Raw genomic sequence first — 19,804 nt, 5'->3', positions numbered from 1 at the left:
AGTGCGAAGGAGTCACAATAGATCCTCATGGGTCGCAGTGACGTCAGGGCTATAGCGAGTAGCGACCTGACTTCCTTAAAAAAAACCTTAGGGTATTTAGGAAACAATTACTATTGTTAATGTCTTTTATTGTTAAATTATACAAAATATAACTTTACAAAACAGATTCTTAAACATTAAGAAAACAAAATTGTTAACAATTCATTATTCACAACAACGCTAAAATGCTATTCTCATTTTAGACGTAAATTTATATTTACGTAAATGAAATATAACAATAGAGTAAAAAAATCATTTTTTTATAAGTCCGGGTATTATCACTAATACAATATCATGCATCCCCTAATATATATATTTACTAGCATGAATATTGAATAGGTTTAATATGCCCGTCAACAAATGCATATCTAGTTCAAATTGTTATTAACACAGGAATACATTAACAAATAGAATTTTACAACATCAATATTCGAGCAATAATTAGGGAAAGTTAAATTTATTCTTCGTCTGTTAAATCTGGTTCAGCTCTTTCGTCTTCACTTTCTTCAACAACCTCAGCTTCATTCCTTGGTTCTTCATTGGGAATTGCTTCTGGACTCTCAGGTTCTTCAATAAGGGGTTCAGCGCTATCCCCTTGTACATCACTGAAACAAGTTTTTTTAGTTAGAAGCTTTTACTTACATAGTAGTTATGTATATTTTTGATTTTATGTACTTGGTTGCAAATAAAGTTTGATATTGATATTGAATTATATTGGACCAAAAAAAGATTACAATAATTATGTAATTAGGGATGAGGATTGTGATTTGGGATACCTTGAATCAGTTTCTGCAACATTGTCACCAGCTGAGGCACTGTGGGACAGTTCTTCTAAGCGAGCAGCAGCTAATTCAGATTCCTGTCTTGCAATTTCAGCTAGCTCTGCAGCCTGGTGAAAAATAGGAATTTTTATCAACCGTGGGCCGTGGCTTAATTCCCTTTTTTGTCATTTTCAAAAGATACATAATTACATGAAAAATTTATGCTCTTTTCGAGAAATTATTATTCTTATTACCTGGCGCGCAAGTTCAGCTTCTCTTTCCTCTTGTGCTTGTCTTTCCAACTCCTCGAGTTTTGCTAATTCCTCTTGTCTCATTTGTTCTGCTAGCCTCTCTTCTTCAATTCTAGCCTCTTCTGTTAATTTTGCTTCCTCAGCTAGTCTAGCTTCTTCCTCTAATCTTGCTTCTTCTGCTAACCTCGCTTCTTCGGCCAGCTTGGCTTCTTCTGCTAATCTAGCTTCTTCCGCTAACCTGGATTCTTCAGCTATCCTAGCCTCTTCCGCTAATCTCGCCTCTTCGGCTAATTTAGCTTCTTCAGCCAATCTGGCTTCCTCGGCTAACCTAGCTTCTTCGGCTAGTTTGGCTTCTTCGGCTAACCTTGCTTCCTCCTCAGCTGCTCTTGCTTCTTCTTCAGCTTGCCTTTTTGCTTCTTCTGCTTGGCGAGCTTCTTCTTCAGCGCGTTTTTTTTCAGCAAGTTCTCTTTCAGCCTAAAAGCATAATATGATGATAACATTTTAATGTGATTCTTTACACATACTTAGTCAGTCACTACATGGTATAAAACAAAGTCGCTTTTTTTACCTATGTCCCTTTGTTCCCTTTAATCTTTAAAACTACGCAACCGATTTTGATGCGGTTTTCTTTAATAGATAGTGTGATTAAAGAGGAAGGTTTATAAGTATAATGAAATTCATTAAATAGTGGAGAAATACTGTTATTTATGGGGTCTAATGTGATGTCATAAATAATTTCATTTTTTTCCGCTTACATTGCAAACGCAGGCTGAATCCTACGAGATTTATCAAAATAATGTACTAAGTATTGTACACTATGAAAAGGTCTACAGAAAACTTCGCGATGGTATGTCTATCTCGTACCTATGAATATCCCACAATAACATATTTTAAAAGTTTTTTTATTATTTATTTTATTTTATTATTTAACTTGCTCTGTATGTATGTAAGTATGTATGTTACGGTGGAATTTTGGAACTCAATTTTGAAGTAGATATATTTAACCGATTGGGCTGAAATTTTGCATACACGTTTAGTTTGGATGACCATGCACGATGTGGTATGTGACATCACTCTAAATCCAATATGGCCGACCATCCATGATGGCGAAATAGTTATTTTCTATGCAGTCCTACAATATGGATATTAAATGAAAGGGCTTTTTGAGAGTAACTCGAAAACGAATGTAATGTCATTCTACATCCAAAATGGCGGTGCATCCAAGATAGGGGAATAGTTATTTTTAATGTACTACTGCAATATGGGTATCAAATAAAAGAGCTCATTGAGAGTATCATGAAAACGAATGTACAGTCATTCTACATCCAATATGGCAGCTCATCCAAGACACGGGAATACATAGTTATTTTTAATGCACTTCTGCAATATGAATATCAAATGAAAGGGCTCATTGAGAGTAACTCGGAAACGAATGTAATGTCGTTCTACATACAAAATGGACGCTCATCCAAGATAGTGGAATAGTTAGTCTTAAAGCACTTCTTCAATAATATGGGTATCAAATAAAACGTAAAAAAAAAAACACATTTCAAGGAGAAATTTATTTTCGTCTTTTAAGAGTGTTTTTAAAATACATAAATTAAATGAAATTGAATTTAGGTCAAGTAGCCTATTATAGTAAAACTAGCGACCCGCCCCGGCTTCGCACGGGTACAAAATATATTATAGCCTATGTCACTTACTGAAAAAATTGTTTAAAATCGATTCAGTATAATCATTACTACCCGTGGCCCGCATTGGTCGGTACCGGTAACTTCAAATAATGTCTAATTTTCGAAAAGATTTTAACCATTATGGCATTAATCCTTATTCAATTAAATACTTTAAATACATTATTGATTTATTATAGGTCTATATGGCCCTTCACAGCATATATGATTTAAATGAATATTTTCAAAGATATTACTGATTTAAAAATTGCGGGACGTAGCTTTTGCGGCGGTACCTATATTATTATTATATGTGTATACAGGCCTCCACTAGGATTATATGATATATTTGAAAAGGACATGGAGATTTTATTAACAAAAATAAGTGCATTTAACAAACACATTTTACTTTGTGGTGATTTTAATATAAATATTTTAGACAATAATTCAACCACTGTTAGATTCACTTCTTTGTTAAGATCATATAATTTGACAAATTTGTTTTATGAACCCACAAGGATCAGTGGCAACTCTGCTACATGCATTGATAATATTTTTACCAATATAGACCCCTTAAAGAAAGAAGTCTTAAACATACTAAGCTCTGATCACTGTGGACAACGAGCTATTTTCCCCATGAACAAGAATTTCAAAAAAGTATAAAACAAAAGTACTTGTATTCCAATTAATGATAAACGTATTGAGAAGTTTAGGGGTGAAATTATATCTAAGATTGGAAATTCAGAATATCATAGTAGTCCAGATATGACATTTGGTAATATTTTCAAATTAATTAAAAACAATTTTGATAATACCTTCACCTCTAAGACAGTTGGAAAAAACAATAAGAGTAAATTTAGTGAATGGGCTACACCAGGTATTATGAAAAGCAGATTAAAACTGTATGACCTTTATAATGAAAGAACTATAAATCAAAGTGAACACTTTATAAACTATGTAAGATTATATTCAAAAATATTTAAGCAAGTCTGCAGGGCTGCCAAATCTATTCACATTAGAAATAAAATTAAGAATTCAAAAAATAAAGTAAAGACAACGTGGCAAATAATAGCAAGTGAAACTGGAAGAGTCGCCAGTCACAACTCAGATTTTAAATTAAATATAGATAACAAAAATATAACTTCCGACAGTGATGTTGCGACTGCTTTTGAGAAATTTTTCGCTGACATTCCAGTTTCAATTACAAGTAACCTAAAGGACTCTCCTGATGATGCTATATTGTTACTTAAAGAAAATGTAAATAAATGTGATATCGACTTCAGATTTAAAGAAGTAGGTCCTGAAGACATTATAAAAACTTTCAATTTACTAAATATTAAGAACACTACTGACTTGTGGGGCCTATCAATGAAAGTTATTAAATCTATAATCGATGTTATCGCGTCCTACTTAGCGACTATATTTAATGATTGTATAAAAAGTGGCGTATTTCCTGATCTAATGAAACACAGTAAAGTTTTACCTCTTTTTAAATCTGGTAGTAAGTTGGACCCGTCTAATTTCCGACCTATATCTATTTTACCGAGATAATACTTTGATTGTGTGCAACACAAATCATTGGTCAGGAAACTCTGTCACTATGGCATAAAAGGCACAGCACTCGCCCTCCTAAAATCGTACTTGTCAAATAGAACTCAGAGGGTTGAGATAAATGGTAAAAAATCTGCTGGTGCAAAAATTGAAATGGGGGTCCCACAGGGGTCTATATTAGGACCCTTCCTGTTTCTTATTTATATAAATGACTTGCCATTCTTAATTAAAGATAAACATGGGATAGTATTATTTGCTGATGATACATCTTTTACATTCAATATCAAACGGCTTAATGCGTGTTATGACGAAGTAAATAATGCTCTCTCAAAGATTGCACATTGGTTTAGCGTTAATAATCTTTTACTTAATAGTAAAAAAACGAAATGTATTAAATTCAAATTGCCCAATGTAAGGCAAACGGAAACCAATGTGCTTTTAAATGGTGATGCTATGGAGCTAGTGGATACAGCTGTATTTTTAGGTATTACACTAGACTCCAAGCTTCAGTGGGGCCCTCATATTGCTGGGTTGGCCGACAGACTCAGTTCAGCAGCATATGCAGTAAGTAAGATTGATGAAATAACAGCACGTCTAGTGTATTTTAGTTACTTTCATAGTATTATGTCCTACGGCATTTTGCTGTGGGGCAATGCTGCAGATATAAATACAATTTTTGTGCTGCAGAAGCGAGCTGTGCGCGCAATCTACAAGTTGGCCCGTAATACTTCACTTAGAGAAAAATTTAAGGAAACTGGAATCTTAACTGTTGCTTCTCAATATGTCCTATCAAATGTATTATATGTTAAAAAGAATATATCAATTCACGAAAAAATGTGATACCCATGGGAGAAATACTCGTAATAAACATAAGCTTGAAATTCCGGTGACTAGACTTACTAAAGTCAAAAATTCTTTTAAAGGTCAATGTATACGCCTTTATAATAAGATCCCAGAAATCGTTCAAAATCTTTCAATTAATAGATTTAAAAAAGTTGTTAAAGAACGTTTGTGTACCAAAACGTACTATAAAATTACTGATTTCATGAATGATAGTACACCATGGGAATAAGGTCGCCCCCTGCAGAGCTGTTTCTATATAATATTATGTATAATAATTGTACACTCGTTGTATTTTATTTAGTCACACTGTTATTTTATAATATATTTTTTGTAATTTTCCATCTTTTTAGAAAAAGATGGCCCCGTGCGAGTTTCTTACGCCGGTTCTTCTCGTCGGGTTAGTTCCCGAACCGGTGGTAGGCATCTGTGTAGCCCCGACGTTCAGAGAATATTTGAAAAAAAATATTCTGAATAAAAAAGTTTGAGTTTGAGTTTATGCCACTATTTGTAAAGTTTCATTAAAATCCGTTCAGTAGGTTTTGTGTGAAAGGGTAACAAACATCCATACATCCAAACAAACTTTCGCCTTTATAATATTAGTAGGATTAGTAGGAAGGAAGTAGGATTAGTAGGATAAATAAAGTCGATTTGAAAATATGATTTTATATTTTTTAATTTCTGATGTGACTCGCACGTTTAGCACATAAAAAATGTTCTATAAAGAAAGTATAAAATAAGTACAAGAAATATGACGTCACATTATGGCGGACAGTGTTTTCGGCGCCATTTAAAAGGCATATTTTTCAATCAACATTTTTATGGGTTTCTACTGTTTAAAATATGAAAATATTAGTTTTTTGGTGAAAATAAATGATTAGGAAGCGATTAGCATGAAGAAAAAAAGTAGGTCAAGTAGCCTATTTTCTATTCAATCAAAATTGATTATTTACCTGTAATTTACGCTCAGCTTCTCGTTTTGCTTCCTCTTTGAGTGCCCTACGACGTAGAGAAAGAACATTTTATTTTCTAGTAAGTATTTTTTTTTATTATAAAAGACAAATAGGTAGTACAGTTGACACAGTAACAGACAGTTTGGTAAAAATTTTAAGGATCGTAGTACCTACTTATTTTACTTTCAAACACTTACTTTTCTTCAGCAGCACGCGCTTCTTCTTGTCTCTTGCGTTTGATTTCGGCTAAGTCAGCTGCCGGTGCCAATACAGGCTCCGCAGTAGTAGCTCTGAATCTTTGTTCACGCTCAGCTCTCGTCGCTTTTAACTCCAAATCGGGATCTTCCATCGTCTTGGGGGCCTGGAACTTGCGGCTCGGTCTCCAGGGTAGGAGTTTCACTGCATCCCAAGCGAGTCAAACAGTCGGATGGACCAGTAATTATTGATGAAATGATTTTCGCTGGCTTCAGCAGTTAACTGCACAAGCTAGTCGATTTATAAGTGCTCTGATGTGAAAAGCGTAGCCAGCCAATTTAATGTTGGTCATGAATGTTGTTAGCCAATTTAGCTCGGCTTACTTGTTTGATTGCATGCTTAGTGCATATTTTTAATGATACACCAGAGGGATACAAAAATCCTGTATGTAAGGATGATGCCTTTTTGTCTAGATGTCTATGTGATTTTGAACAATATCGGATTAAGTAATATTGTGAAATTTATAAAACTGTATCCAAAATATGAAATTTACATACTTAATTAAAATATAAATATTATGTCTAAAAAGAAAACATACTAGATGTTCCTATCGTGTAAAGAAATATTTACATAAAATGTGTTAAAATTCAATAACCAAAAGCCAAGCGTTAGAAAGCCCGGAAATTTTAAGCGTGATAGGATAATATCTAACATGCATACTAAGTAAAACAAAAATGTGGAAAAAATATATTTTATTGTTAAACAAAATCAGTCCTGTTAAGTGAGTCGTCTCGATCAGTGATCACAAATTCGACTTAATAGTAAGTTTTACGATCATTAAAAAAACATGTCTCGCTCGTTCTTTGTAAATGATTAACAAAATAGGATTTAGTGTAAAATTTATAAAAATAATCAATTTCGGTTAGTCGGATGTTATACCGAGATCAAGGATGCGAAGGTAGATGCGGCGCGGGCGCAGATCGTGTTATACTTGCGCCCGCGCCGCGTCTCAGAGCAGCGGAGGACAAGGGAGAGAGCGGTGCTACGCGCACTGCGCCGCTGACGGCTCTTCTGGCGCTTTGCCTGCTGCAAGAGACACCACACCCAGTGTTAGAAAGTCCTTTTAATATTTCCTTTTATTTAGTTTTATTCACAACTAATATGAAGCTGTAAAGCGTAATTTATTTATTAGCGCACTAATGAGATCTCGTAACCGATCAAGTATGTGGGCTACTATTAAAATACTTCAATTAAAACCAAAAAATCTAACCAGTTACTAGTGACGTGCATGAGAAACTTTACAATTTTTCGCAAATGATTTTGCTGGTTAAATTATAGAGCAAAGATAAACCTAATTCTTGGTATATAAAACAAAATTAATAGTAGTATAGTTGGCAATTTGGATCACTGGATATAAGTGAAAGTAAACTAAACTTATACCAACCCTGCAATCAAAAGGAATTGGTGAAAAAAGCTTGCAAAATTAAAAAAAAATTAAGTATTTTTTGAATACAAAAGAATGTGAAAAGTAAACTAATAATATAATATATCTTGATGGCTTCTACACTCAAAGACCTTCTTTACCATGTATTACAGATTATTCATTCATAATTTATTGATGAATGGTTTTAAGGTTACGAGATTTCTCACCGCACGAGATTTAATTAATTTAATTCAAAAATCTGCGAAGGAGAAGCCAATGCTAGCAATGCGTCAATGATAAGATACCTGTGGCTTTTTCGCCAGCTAAACCGGCAGCAGCGAGCCTATTTTTCGCGTAAAACGATAGAAGGTTGACGTCGTCCCTGATGCTTAATTCCTTGTACAGAGGTCTGCGGTTGGAGAAGGCCTTTTTACCGGAATAGTGCACGCACGCTAGGTTGCCGCGTCCTAAAGAGCAACAGCTTGAGGTTACCATGGGGACACACTAGGATACAATTGTTAGAAAACCCAAAGGAGACCACTCGGGTTTAAGGTACCACTTCAAAAGTTATAGTATTATAATATATTGTATTATCTCTGTAAAAAAAATTGACAAATTTTCGTACCTGTGAACCTCTCTCGGGCTGGGGCACTGTAGAAGGCCATTTGGCGAATATGGTCCGCGACACTGCCCAAAGGCACCAGAAGTTTCGCAATGTAAGCATCGTTGCTGAAGCGGTAAGGTACTGGTTCTCCATAGGAGTATCTGAAAGTTATTGTTAGTTTCTAGTTTAGACTAAAACTTGATTAAAACAAAATGAGCTTATATAAAAATTGCAAAAAAATGTGTTTTATTGCAAAAAGAAGTCCAAAAATCGGTAATTGATATCGATATGTAGCATATTATGTGGTGAACGTGGCTCGTGTATGACTAGCATCAGCTCTCGGCAGTTCTCATTAGTAACATGTAAATAAATCAGATATCAAAACAAACCGCAACAACCTTAAGATTTGTAGCCGACAAACATTGGCTGGCATTTAGTGCGAGCTATAATTAAATGTTTGGTCACAAGTTGTACGTCAGACGCATGGATACATTTGGCCGGGAAATGAACACCCACACTGGAAATAAGAACCAATCAAAGAACAGACGCTATACGCCCTTTCAATGAGTACATTTCTTCTTTTACACCAGATCGCTTTACGCTAACTAGCCTCGCATTGCCAAATTATGAACGGAACCGTCATCAATGTCAGTGCCGCTACGTCTGATAAACGCATCAATGGGTTGACTATTTTTAAAGCGTTGTACATCAGCGTGTGCCAAGAAAAACTTGACCTGTAATTGCGCAGGTGGGTTGTCATTGTTCCTGACATTCATCTTGATGCACCGTTAAAATATATTAGAGCTAATGATTTGTACCGAGGCCGTAATCAAATACTTGAAGATCATAAAACGCAAAGGCTACGATGGTTAAATCCATTGCGAAGAATTAATAAGCTGATGATAATAATGATTCAAATTAAATCGTGAACATGAATAATGAGCCATCTAACACTTACGAGTAAATAGTGTCGAGGGGAGCAACGGTCTTGGCACGAGGCACGACCGAGCGAGCCCGCTGCAGCAGCGACGCGGTGTCCGCGCGGATACGACGAGTCTCATCCTCGAATGCCTGAAACATTGTACCATTTAAATGCTAGGAGCTTCAAAATTGTAATAATTATTTCATATTACTTACAGTCAGACAATTAGTTGTCTACGTTTCTATACCCATTCAATCAAAAGCATATATCAGTAATCGTCAAAAGCCTTTTGCCAACAAACTGGTCCGGTTGCGTAGTTTTACCTAGCTTGTATATTCGTACATTGATCTACCCTTTACTCGCAAACGAAAATTTTGCAATCACGCTATGTGGGAACCTTGTTACCACAGAGTGTGATCCAGCAATACACAAGACAATTAGCGCAGGTCATTCACAAATGCCGCCACAAGATTGGACTCAGGTTTTTAAAACTAAATTCATTGATATTCGAAATGTTTCACTTTCCCAGTCTATTTATAGTGTCATAATATGTTATAACAATCCACTGCAATGAGTGTAATGTAAACTCAAGCAAAGCTAAGAATTTCACACTAACAAATGAGCATCTGGCGTCTTGCCAGACAGTATTACATTTGGAAAACATGGAGTAACAAGCTTTTCTTATAGTCTTGTAAATTACTAAGACGTTGGTATTGACGTCTTTAAAATTACAGGAAAATTAAGAGAAAAAAAATGTGTTCGATTAATGCAAAATGCTGCTGAGCGCTGACGTATCAAATCTGCTGTTGGTGATACCATGGACTGGTGTTTAGACGGAAAACAGCATACTTAATACTTTCAGCTTTGCCATCGATATAGTATAGGCGCTAATATGTGCTAAAAGCAAGGTGAAGGACCCATAACCTCTTAATTTCTTACCCTAGTGGCTTCGGACTTGTAGTAGTCGTCGAGACCGGAGACGGCGAGTGTGGGGCGGTGGCGGTAGGCGATGCGGTCCAGCTCCCTCAGCACGACGGACGGTCGCACGCGCACGCGTACCACGTGGTGCGGCACTTCGGGGTAGGTGGCGAGTCGGGTCACAGTGCGAGTCGTTGGCCGGTATATTAACTCAGCCTACAATCAAACAAACTCGATATTCTATTGAACCTAAAAGGGGCAGTAACTCTAGAAGCGATGGAAGGCTCTCCCTGTTTTCCAATTGCGCATAATGCGACTCAGTGCCGATGCATGCTAATTTTAAGTTAACGTGAAATTATTGGTTTGAGAGTCCTTCGCACAAGCGAAGCGTTGCTGTAGTTGAAACATTCAACGTTGATCAGTAGGTAGGTACTAGGTATGCCACATCATGCGCTCAAGTGCTGTAATTAGAAAACAGAAACAGACTTTTAATACTTGTTGTTGCTAGCCTCGTATCTTACTGGTCACTCTTGTAATTAATTTTGACCATGATCTTATAGGTACATCCGTAGGTACATACTCAGTATCTATTTAAATCAAACTGTTAATATATTCTAGAATCTATGTGTCAGTGCCGTAAATAGCCTTTTTTGCGCCCTGTGCGAGCTTATATAACTGCACGCTTGTTGTTTAACTGACTTCCAAAGTGGAGAAAGTTATATGCTAGGCTGTGGATATTTTTTTCTACATTGGAAAACATCTCTGGGGTGCAGCGGGAAGTACTTATCGGGAGAAATTCGAAAGAATAAGAGTCTGCCTGGTCTGGCCATTCTTGCGCCCCCAAGGAGTTTACGCCCTGTGCCTGGGCACCGGTGGCACCGCCCTATTTACGGCACTGCTATGTGTTCAGTAAATTTTTGTAGTTCCTTTTGTATTTCTGTATCATGCTAGTTGTTAGTTGGACGGTCGACGACTACTTTACTAGGCTTAAATTAAGATTAAGTACGAAAATTCGCATTACCTTTAGAGCTCGAGCATCATGCCATGCGAAGATAAGCACAGAATTTCTCCAAAACTTGTGAACATTGAACAGTCTTTATAAATCTCATGAGGCTTCTTAGTTTTTGATGAGAACTTTTGATTACCCGTCTACTTGATTTCATGTTGCACCTACTTAGCAACATTGTGAATTTGTCTAAATACATTATTAAGTATGTAGGTACATACTTATTTATGTAATAGTAAATATACTTAATAATATTATATTAATTGCTTATGTCCTCCAAATATGCTCCCAAAAGCTACCTACCAAACGTAATGAATTAGGTAATTCATTACGTTTGGTAGGTAGCTTTTAGGTTTTTTCATCCTTTTCCTATTAAAGATCTCTAGCTAAATCAAAAAATTTGCAGGTGAGATATTAACAATATTTAAATTGGCTCTAAACGTTGTAGAGAAAATGATTCAAAATAAAAGACCACGGTCAGATATTACAGTCCAGTGAGTCACGGTTTATACGCCGAATGAGAGTAAAATTAGATGAAAACACATACGCAGCCAACAGCCCGGGTTATATTATTATTATGATCGACCTGAGCCTGGAGCCGTTCGAAATTTGCAGTTTCTTAGAGTTTAGAATGCAGTATTTGCATTTTTTGTAGTAGGTAAGTACATAGTTACTTACTTTTATTTTTCTTAATTAAAATTTTGTCTTAAACCTTGAATAATATCTTTACTGTTCTAAATTAATTATTATAATCGGATACATTTGTTTTGCCATGTGTATTTTCATTTCATTAATGAGTTTGTAATTACTACGTGAAAATTATTTAATGACGCGTAGCCCGGCACTCACAAACACGTAAAATTAGGATTTTTGTTTAGTTCTCGCAACACCCAGATGTTTTCCGTGGCCTTTGGTCAGCAGCCAAATCTAATTCCCTTGATTCTCGACGTTCGCCATTGTTTTTATTACGTTCAAGGATGTCCGGTTACAATTTAACTCCCAACTTATGAAAAACAGTGAAATCTAAAAGTAACAAAATCGAAAACACTGAGTGCTTCTTCTAAGTACTAACTGCCGCACTCAGAGACGAATATATTACTTAGCTGTAATCTACACTACTATTATAAATAGGAAAGATTTGATTGTTTGTTTGTCTTGAATAGGATCCGAAACTACTGGACCGATTTGAAAGATTCTTTTACCATTGGAATCCTACATTAATTCTGCTGAGCTAGACTAAATTTTATTTTGGCAAAAAATAGGGTTCCGTAAGATTTTTGGGATTTTCGGACGCAAGGTGTAAAAAATCAACCAGAAATGTTACTTTTTTCGCGTACGCTGCCTAAACTATAAAAGATAGAACCATAAAATGTTTTAAGTAATTGTAGATCTTTTAAATATCTACAAAAAAGTCCGCGACACACTATACCTATCTATGTTGAGTGAGGCACAATAACCATTTTTTTATTAAAAAATCTTGAAATGTTTTTGGACTACTTTTAAATGCCTTTATTTTACTCATGGCATTAATTCTTATTAAAATAAATTATTTCATTACTAAGTACAGTTAATGTAGATAATATTTGGTCTTTGAATGATTAAAATTGGACGTTTGGTTTTAATGTTATGGCGAAATTAAAATATTACGATTTCTGCTGCACGTTGCGAATTGGGCGTCGTCAAGGCGCGCCGCACGGGTGTGCTCGCCCGGAGAGTCCACGTAAATATTAATTATTATTACCTCGATCATGGGAATCGCAGACACAATAGATTTAGAATATAATAGTTATGCGACAGCCGGATGCCGCTTCATTGATGGGATAATATTATAGCGCTTCATTAATTCATTACGTTTAGTGTAAACCATTTTTATGTTCTGCTCATAAAGATTGACTAAGAAATAAAGATTGAAAAAAAAAATATTTAAAAATCAATGTCCACCCGTGCGAAGCCGGGGCGGGCCGCTAGTTAAAATATAACTATATTATAAGAATTTTGACATTTAAAGCCCCATAATCCATATTCTTATATACTAATAATAAAATTCTCGTGTCACAATGTTATTTACCGTACTCCTCCGAAACGGCTTTACTGATTTTTACCAAATTTTATATGCATATCCAGTAGGTCTGAGAATCGGCTACTGGGTACTTTTTATATTGATAAGTGCATTTGTTGAATAAATAATAGTAAATTATTACAACTCGAAACTGACGGCGACCATCGTTTGTGCGACGGGATAGCGATGGATGATGGCTGATGCCATGGTGCCATACTTATTTAATCACTTCAATAAAAATTAAATAATGTGGGCGAAATACTTTATATGGCAAAACAACGTTTGCCGGGACAGCTAGTAATACAATATTATTGTCTGCCAAGTGCCAAACTCTTCATTAAGAGGATACACCAGGGGCGAGAGAAATTGAAAATAGGTATTTGAAAATGTATTGCTGTCTCACCAATCTCAAGTCTCCCACCGCAGAGCGCGATAGAGACAACACGACAAAAGTTCTAATAAAAGAACCGAAAATCTTCGATTCGTTGTCCGCTGGTTCCTTCTCCAAAACTTAACCGATTTAAGTAATTTTTTCATTAAGAATTAAAGCAAGCTTGAGCTGTGTTCCTATGTTTTATTTGTTTTGTATATTCTAGCCAGTTTTGTTTTCTGGGTGTTTGAACACAGAGGAAAATCTGGCCATTTTTTTGGGTTTTTGGACGCTCTTATCTTTTTTAATAATTAAATTATGAAAAAAAAAGAAAACATAGGGACATGCTAATAGTGGCCATAGATATTCAGGAAAAAAATCATAACTCTACCGGCATTATCCAGGGAGGAAACAGGGGACAGCGTTTGTATGGAAAAACGGCGGTGTGGAATCCTCTTAAATTGAAGATTAAAATGTCTCTGAGTGCAGCAATAAAGTATCTAGATAAGTATTTTAGGTTAAAATTCTTTTACTTCGAAATTCGACCTTAGATCCTGGTCGTGTAACCATTAAGTTTCAATAAAAAAACTATACGTACCTACTTAGTCAATTATTTGATAACATACTTCAACCATAACCTTAACATTCTTTTAATTGAATTAAAGAATACTTACTTGTAGTTGTACTTATGTAAATATAAGATTTGAATTCATAACTGTTTAGTACCTAGTACCTACTGTGTAATTAATGTGAAGGAGAAATTGCTTGGCGAATCATAAGTCCGTGCTTGGCACACTGCCATAGTGAACATTCCCACTGGATAAATCGGCATTTAAAATTAGGCATAAAAATTAAAATTCATACTACAAAGTACAATGTGACGTGACTACTAAGCACGTATGTAAGTATAACATCACATTTTCATACAAGCATAACTAGTTAGTTATATTCTAGTATACTTAGGGCCTGTTTCACTACTTTCTGATAAAGTGTCGAATAGGCTATTCACAGCTTTTTTGACAGATTCCATACTTCATCTGTCAAGTTAATTGGTGGATAGCCTATTCGGCACTTATCAGGAAGTGGTGAAACAGGCCCTTAGTCTAAATTCTAAAAAAATGCCGTCTATTGTTTAATTACCGCGAAGTAACAGAGGCAACTTTGGAACAGTAAAAGGTGTGAATTACTAGAGGTGATGATTGTGTGACACGAGTATAATTTTTGTATGGTCTTAATTCTTATGAATTTACATTTATAACGTGTTTTACACTACTAACAACATCATGTCAGTTACGTTCATAGAAATTCGATCGAAAATTAGTTCCTCTTTAGGGTTCCGTAGTCAACAAGGAACCCTTATAGTTTCGATCTGTCCGTCCATCTGCCTGTCCGCGGTTTTGCTCAAAGACCTACCATAAAAAATATTTTTTAAGATTTTATGTAGACCGTGCTATTTTGTCGGCATCATTAATGCCAAATTACAGCTTTTTTAGGTCCTATCTATATAGCCGTAGGTAACTACCAGAGACCAGACATACTAGTAGGTACCTTCCCTACACATCAAGCGGGGATGAATTTTTTAAATAGCTTTTTTTAAAATAATATTATAAGTTTTCATAGATCATTTTCCGATTTAGGGATCCATTTGTGAAATATTAAGTTTTAAAGTGGAAAAAATCGTTGAGTCTAGTGTCCCCCCTTTCTATCAGCTAAACGGTTGCTGCTGGAAATGTGAAAAAATTCACGGGAGTAGGTAATATGCTGAATTTAAAAGGAAAACTATCACGGTTAAGAAGACTTCATAAGTTATTGAGTAATAGTCGATCAACTAAAAAAAATGTATTCGGCGAAGTATAAAGGAATTTTTCGTTCAAATTCCTTAAAAGTAACTGAGATGATGTTGTTATAGTAGTGTAAAACACGTTATAAATGTACGTTCATTGACCAAACAAAATTTTTCAAAAACTAGCGGTACTACGAAACCCTATATTGCGCGTGGCCCGACACGCACTTGGCCGGTTTTTTATAATAAGTATATGTAAGTATATTAAAAATAAAAAAACAAAAAGTCAGTATTTACTTAAATATTGACTTTTTTAGCTTGGTTTAGCTGCACAATATAAGTCGGGACTGTTCAGATCGTTTTGTAATTCAATACAGTCATTATTAATTATTGTCTTGATAATTTTATAAATTTTTGTGTCATCTGCATAGAGATGGTGATGAGTGATGACTGATGAGAATTCCTGAAACATTTTCGAATATCATTTACGAGGATGAAAAGAATAGGTCCCAGAATAGACCCCTGTGGAATCAGGAATGCCCGATCTGTTCACTAGAGACGTAGATTGAAATCCCTTTAGCGCGACTGCCTGACTACGATTAGATACATAAGACTCCACCCATCTCAGTAGATCGCCGTGAACACCGAGCTTCAAAAGTTTTTTGATGAGAACTAAATGGTTGATTTTATCAAATGCCTTTGAGAAATCGGTGTGCGCGGCGTCTACTTGGTATCCTGCATCCATGGCGTTAAGTATACAATCTGTTTATGATACTAAAATATTAGTAGTAACCCCACGTGACTTACGAAAACCATGCTGTTCGTCAGAAAGAGCATGATTTATTTGTGTACATAATGTGGAAGTAATTATCTTTTCCATAATTTTCCCAAAAACACAAAGTTTCGATATATGTCTGTATTGTTTTATGTCTTGTTTATCGCCACCTTTTGGGATAGGAGTCACTAAAGCCTTTTTCCAGATACTTGGAAAACACCCTTCCGAGATTGACTTACGATTTAGTGATCGAAGCTTACGATAAAATATTATAGTAAATGATGGTAAGGGGTATTGAAAATTCCCTATCGTAGATAATTATTATCTATTATTCACGTATGCTGTCTGCAGACAAGTGATATTTCATAGTGGACACTCCATTTTCATTTATTTGTTGTTTATTTTACAGATGAGAATGTACAAAATGAAGAACGGAACTTGTTTTGGCCCACATGCGGCAGGCGTGTATGTGTCACACCGGTAGTAGATGCAATGTAATGCTGTGCGCCAAGCTATGCATTTGATGATTGATTTCATGCGGTGTCGGCCAAATTATTTTTCTACGTCTCCATCAACGAATAAAAGAACACTTTATGTTGTTCTGTCTGGTAATGGGTTTGGTGCCAAAGAGACTCCGAAGATGAAGCGCGTAGCGCATGTTTCCATCCTCAATTTAAAGTAACTTACTCTTTCTTGAAAACTTATCCTGTACTGCAAGTAAAGGAGGAATCGATAAGTGCAAATGAAGAGAACTTGCCAATATTGTTCACGAACCTAACCAAACCAGATGGAGTCATATAAATAACATTCATTGATGATGTTGGATTTAGAGGTGAAGATTGCCATGGATGTCATGACTCATGATACATTATTATGACACGTTTATGACTTTAAAACACATAGGCACGAGTCTGAGCATTCGTCAAAGGGGTGTGTGGCATATTAGCTAATGCGCTGGTGATAAACCGTGTCGCTTGCAAGCGGTGCGCTCGAGTATTTACATCGGATGCTGCGCTGCAGTCGGCAGTGATCACTCACGGCTGTACACTCACCTGAGACAGCTTGGGTATGTACGTCACGTACGGGATATGGTAATACGGTACATAGGACGAAAGGTAGTACACCGACGTCAGGGGCTGTACCACCGTCGGCAGCGACAATGGAAACAGGGATCACGTTTAGTTTATATGTACACAAGTAGGTTTACTATGTTTTCATAGGATTACAAGATACAACTCGCGTAGTCTCATTGTTAAGTTGAAATATTTGTAAAAATTGTACAGCTTTTTTGTAGTGATTTGACTTGCTGTTCAAAGTAATAGAAAGTTACTCTTAGGTATATAACTGTCTGGTAAAAAGTTAGGTGCTAAATGCTAATGTAGCTTCTCTACATGTTTTAGGTACTTATGTATTTAAGTAAATATTTGGATTTATCCCGTTACAATTTATAAATCTAGAAAAACTATGCTTTTCTCAAAATACATAGAAAATAGAAATAATAGAAAAGCAACTTTATAAAAAATACGTCTACTAGAGAGTCTGACTAGTAGATAATAAGTAGATATCATAAGAAAGAACTATTAACAACAGAACAAACAACAAAGTCTCAGAGAGGGTAGGTACAACCAACATATTCTCACACATCAGTTAGCGAGTATGATATCGAGCTCATCATCGATATTTATAGGAATTCGGAAGAATAAAAAATATATTAAAAATGCAAGCTTTATTAATCTAAATAATATTCATTTAATAAATATTAAGTTTTACTAAATTTCACATAAAAAATTAAAAACAGATACACCTCCACTTATGTTTTAAATAAAGTAGAGTGATCACATTGCGTTAGCGAATACTGATTAGGTCGGTGAAGCTAGGCTAGGTTAGACTCGGGAGAGGAGGGGGTCGGGAGGTCGGGAGCCGGGGCGCTACACGCGGTAAGAGTAGTGGCGGTAGGTGGTTCCGTAGGGCAGGCGGCCGCTAGTAGTCGAGGAGTAGGAGTACCCGCCCGGGCCGCCGATGCTGCTGCTGCGGTCGCTCGTGTACGAGTAGCCGCCGGGCCCGCTGGCCGAACGCCGCTCTGTCGTGTTGCTGTACGAGCTGCGCTGCGGCAGCCCGCTGCCGTTCGAGCGCTCCGAAGTGCTCGAGTATGAGTATGAGTACTGTTCCTCGGCGCGGCGCGGCAGCGGGTCCCGGTCCACCACCACGTAGTGACGCGGCGTCTGCAACAACCGCGCCCTTAGCACCGCGTCCGCGCACCTCGCACCGACCCGACCGACCCGACTAGCGAAAGCGACACACGACTATGACGCGACGGTGTTCAGTATGTGGCGTAATTGCTGTAGAAGACGTGGCGGTGGGGAGCGTGCTGCGGGCGCCCGTGTGCCTGAGCCAGGACCACGTCCATGTGATCGCGCGGTGTACCGAGAGGGTCCGCCTCGAAGGCGCGCTCGTGTTGTCCCACGGACGCCAGCACCCGCGCCCGAGTCTGGTCGCGCGGCGAGACGTAAGGCGCCAGCGGCGCCAACTTGGCCTCCGCTTTCGGTAGGATGTTCTGCCGCGTCACAGGATCCAGGATGGACGCTCGGGTGCCCGGCCTGCTGCGCCGGCCGAAAGCCGTTATGGGATCGGGCACGAGACTCGGTCGCGGCACAAACGGCACCTTCTCCCAATCGCCCGCCCGCTGCAAGCGGAGAAGTCGCCGTTAGTCGGGCGGACGACTCCAGCCGCGGCTATATTTGGCGCGCCCGGTAGCTCCGCTTTACGATTCTCGTCTCAAAACGATATGACCCACTTGCGGATTGCCGCAAAATTCAAAAGTGATTAAATCTACCGTACTAGCTGCCTATCGTCGCCTACTCTACAACTTACAAAGCAATGTTGTTTACAAGCACTACGATATTCGATTACCTGCCTAGGTTATGCACTTCAAAAATAATTTGATAAAAAATAACTTAAAAACACTAAAGTTGTCACTGTACTGTACGACCACCGTATACGTTATGCGAGAAACATTAAAAAACGAGGGTCGAATTGGTGCGAGGTCCGGCTCCCGGGAGTAGTTTGGAGCGAGGTGCACGCTCATTAGGTGTTAGATAAGGCAATCCACTCACCGACACGCTGTAGTTGGAGCGGACGGAGTACGGCCGGCGCGTCGTGTAAAAATCACTTTCGTAAACCATGGTTGCTATTCGTTATAGTTCGGCTGTAACTCGCGGCGAATGATCCTCGACTGCGGAGCGCTCGGTAGTCGCTCGCCGAAGCCGCGCCACGCTTGCGACCTTATTTTTAGATCACTGTCATTGCAATTTTCACGTCACTCGAGCTTGGCTTTAGTAAAGTCTCCCGAGACGCCTCCGCATTGCAAGTCTGAAGTCATCAAATGGGTTAAGGATATCCATACATCATGCGGCATACGAGACCGCGGGATAAAGTTGGTATGCATTTAATATTATGCTGAGTCATGAGATTCTTACGAAATTCTTACGGAATGCGTCTTAAAATAACCTAGTCCGAGTATAATACACAAGAACGTTATTTTTCTAGTTTCTACATTCATGAATTTATGAATCTTTAACTATAACAATAGAACCAATTTGAGTCATTGAAATAGAATTAACTACCTATGCTTCGGGCATCGTGTCGCTTTAAGCGAGTGAGTGAAGCGATATCTCAAATCAGGGG

At 37.3% G+C, this 19,804-nt stretch overlaps 1 protein-coding gene across 2 annotated transcripts; it reads right to left on the bottom strand.

The window, feature by feature from the left end:
- Positions 1-111: 111 nt before the first annotated feature.
- LOC121725899 (uncharacterized protein CG45076-like) lies at positions 112-19,411 on the bottom strand. 2 transcript variants are annotated; one of them, XM_042113069.1, is made up of 11 exons: positions 19,234-19,411; positions 17,173-17,256; positions 10,149-10,343; positions 9,246-9,358; positions 8,309-8,448; positions 7,989-8,150; positions 6,263-6,464; positions 6,066-6,111; positions 1,055-1,525; positions 816-928; positions 112-644 (listed from the first exon to the last, which is right to left on the bottom strand). In XM_042113069.1, the coding sequence occupies exons 1-11, from the start codon at positions 19,300-19,302 to the stop codon at positions 497-499; spliced, it is 1,743 nt and encodes a 580-aa protein (XP_041969003.1). In that variant the 5' UTR covers positions 19,303-19,411; the 3' UTR covers positions 112-496. The 2 variants fall into 2 exon arrangements, with proteins under 2 accessions (XP_041969003.1, XP_041969004.1); XM_042113070.1 differs by lacking the exon at positions 17,173-17,256 and having other exon boundaries at positions 19,234-19,409.
- Positions 19,412-19,804: the final 393 nt, after the last annotated feature.

The sequence above is a fragment of the Aricia agestis genome, chromosome 4 (genome assembly GCF_905147365.1).
Source record: "Aricia agestis chromosome 4, ilAriAges1.1, whole genome shotgun sequence".
NCBI lineage: Eukaryota > Metazoa > Arthropoda > Insecta > Lepidoptera > Lycaenidae > Aricia > Aricia agestis.
The sequence above is the reverse complement of the archived record's forward strand: the minus strand, read 5'-3'. Positions and strand labels throughout refer to the sequence as shown.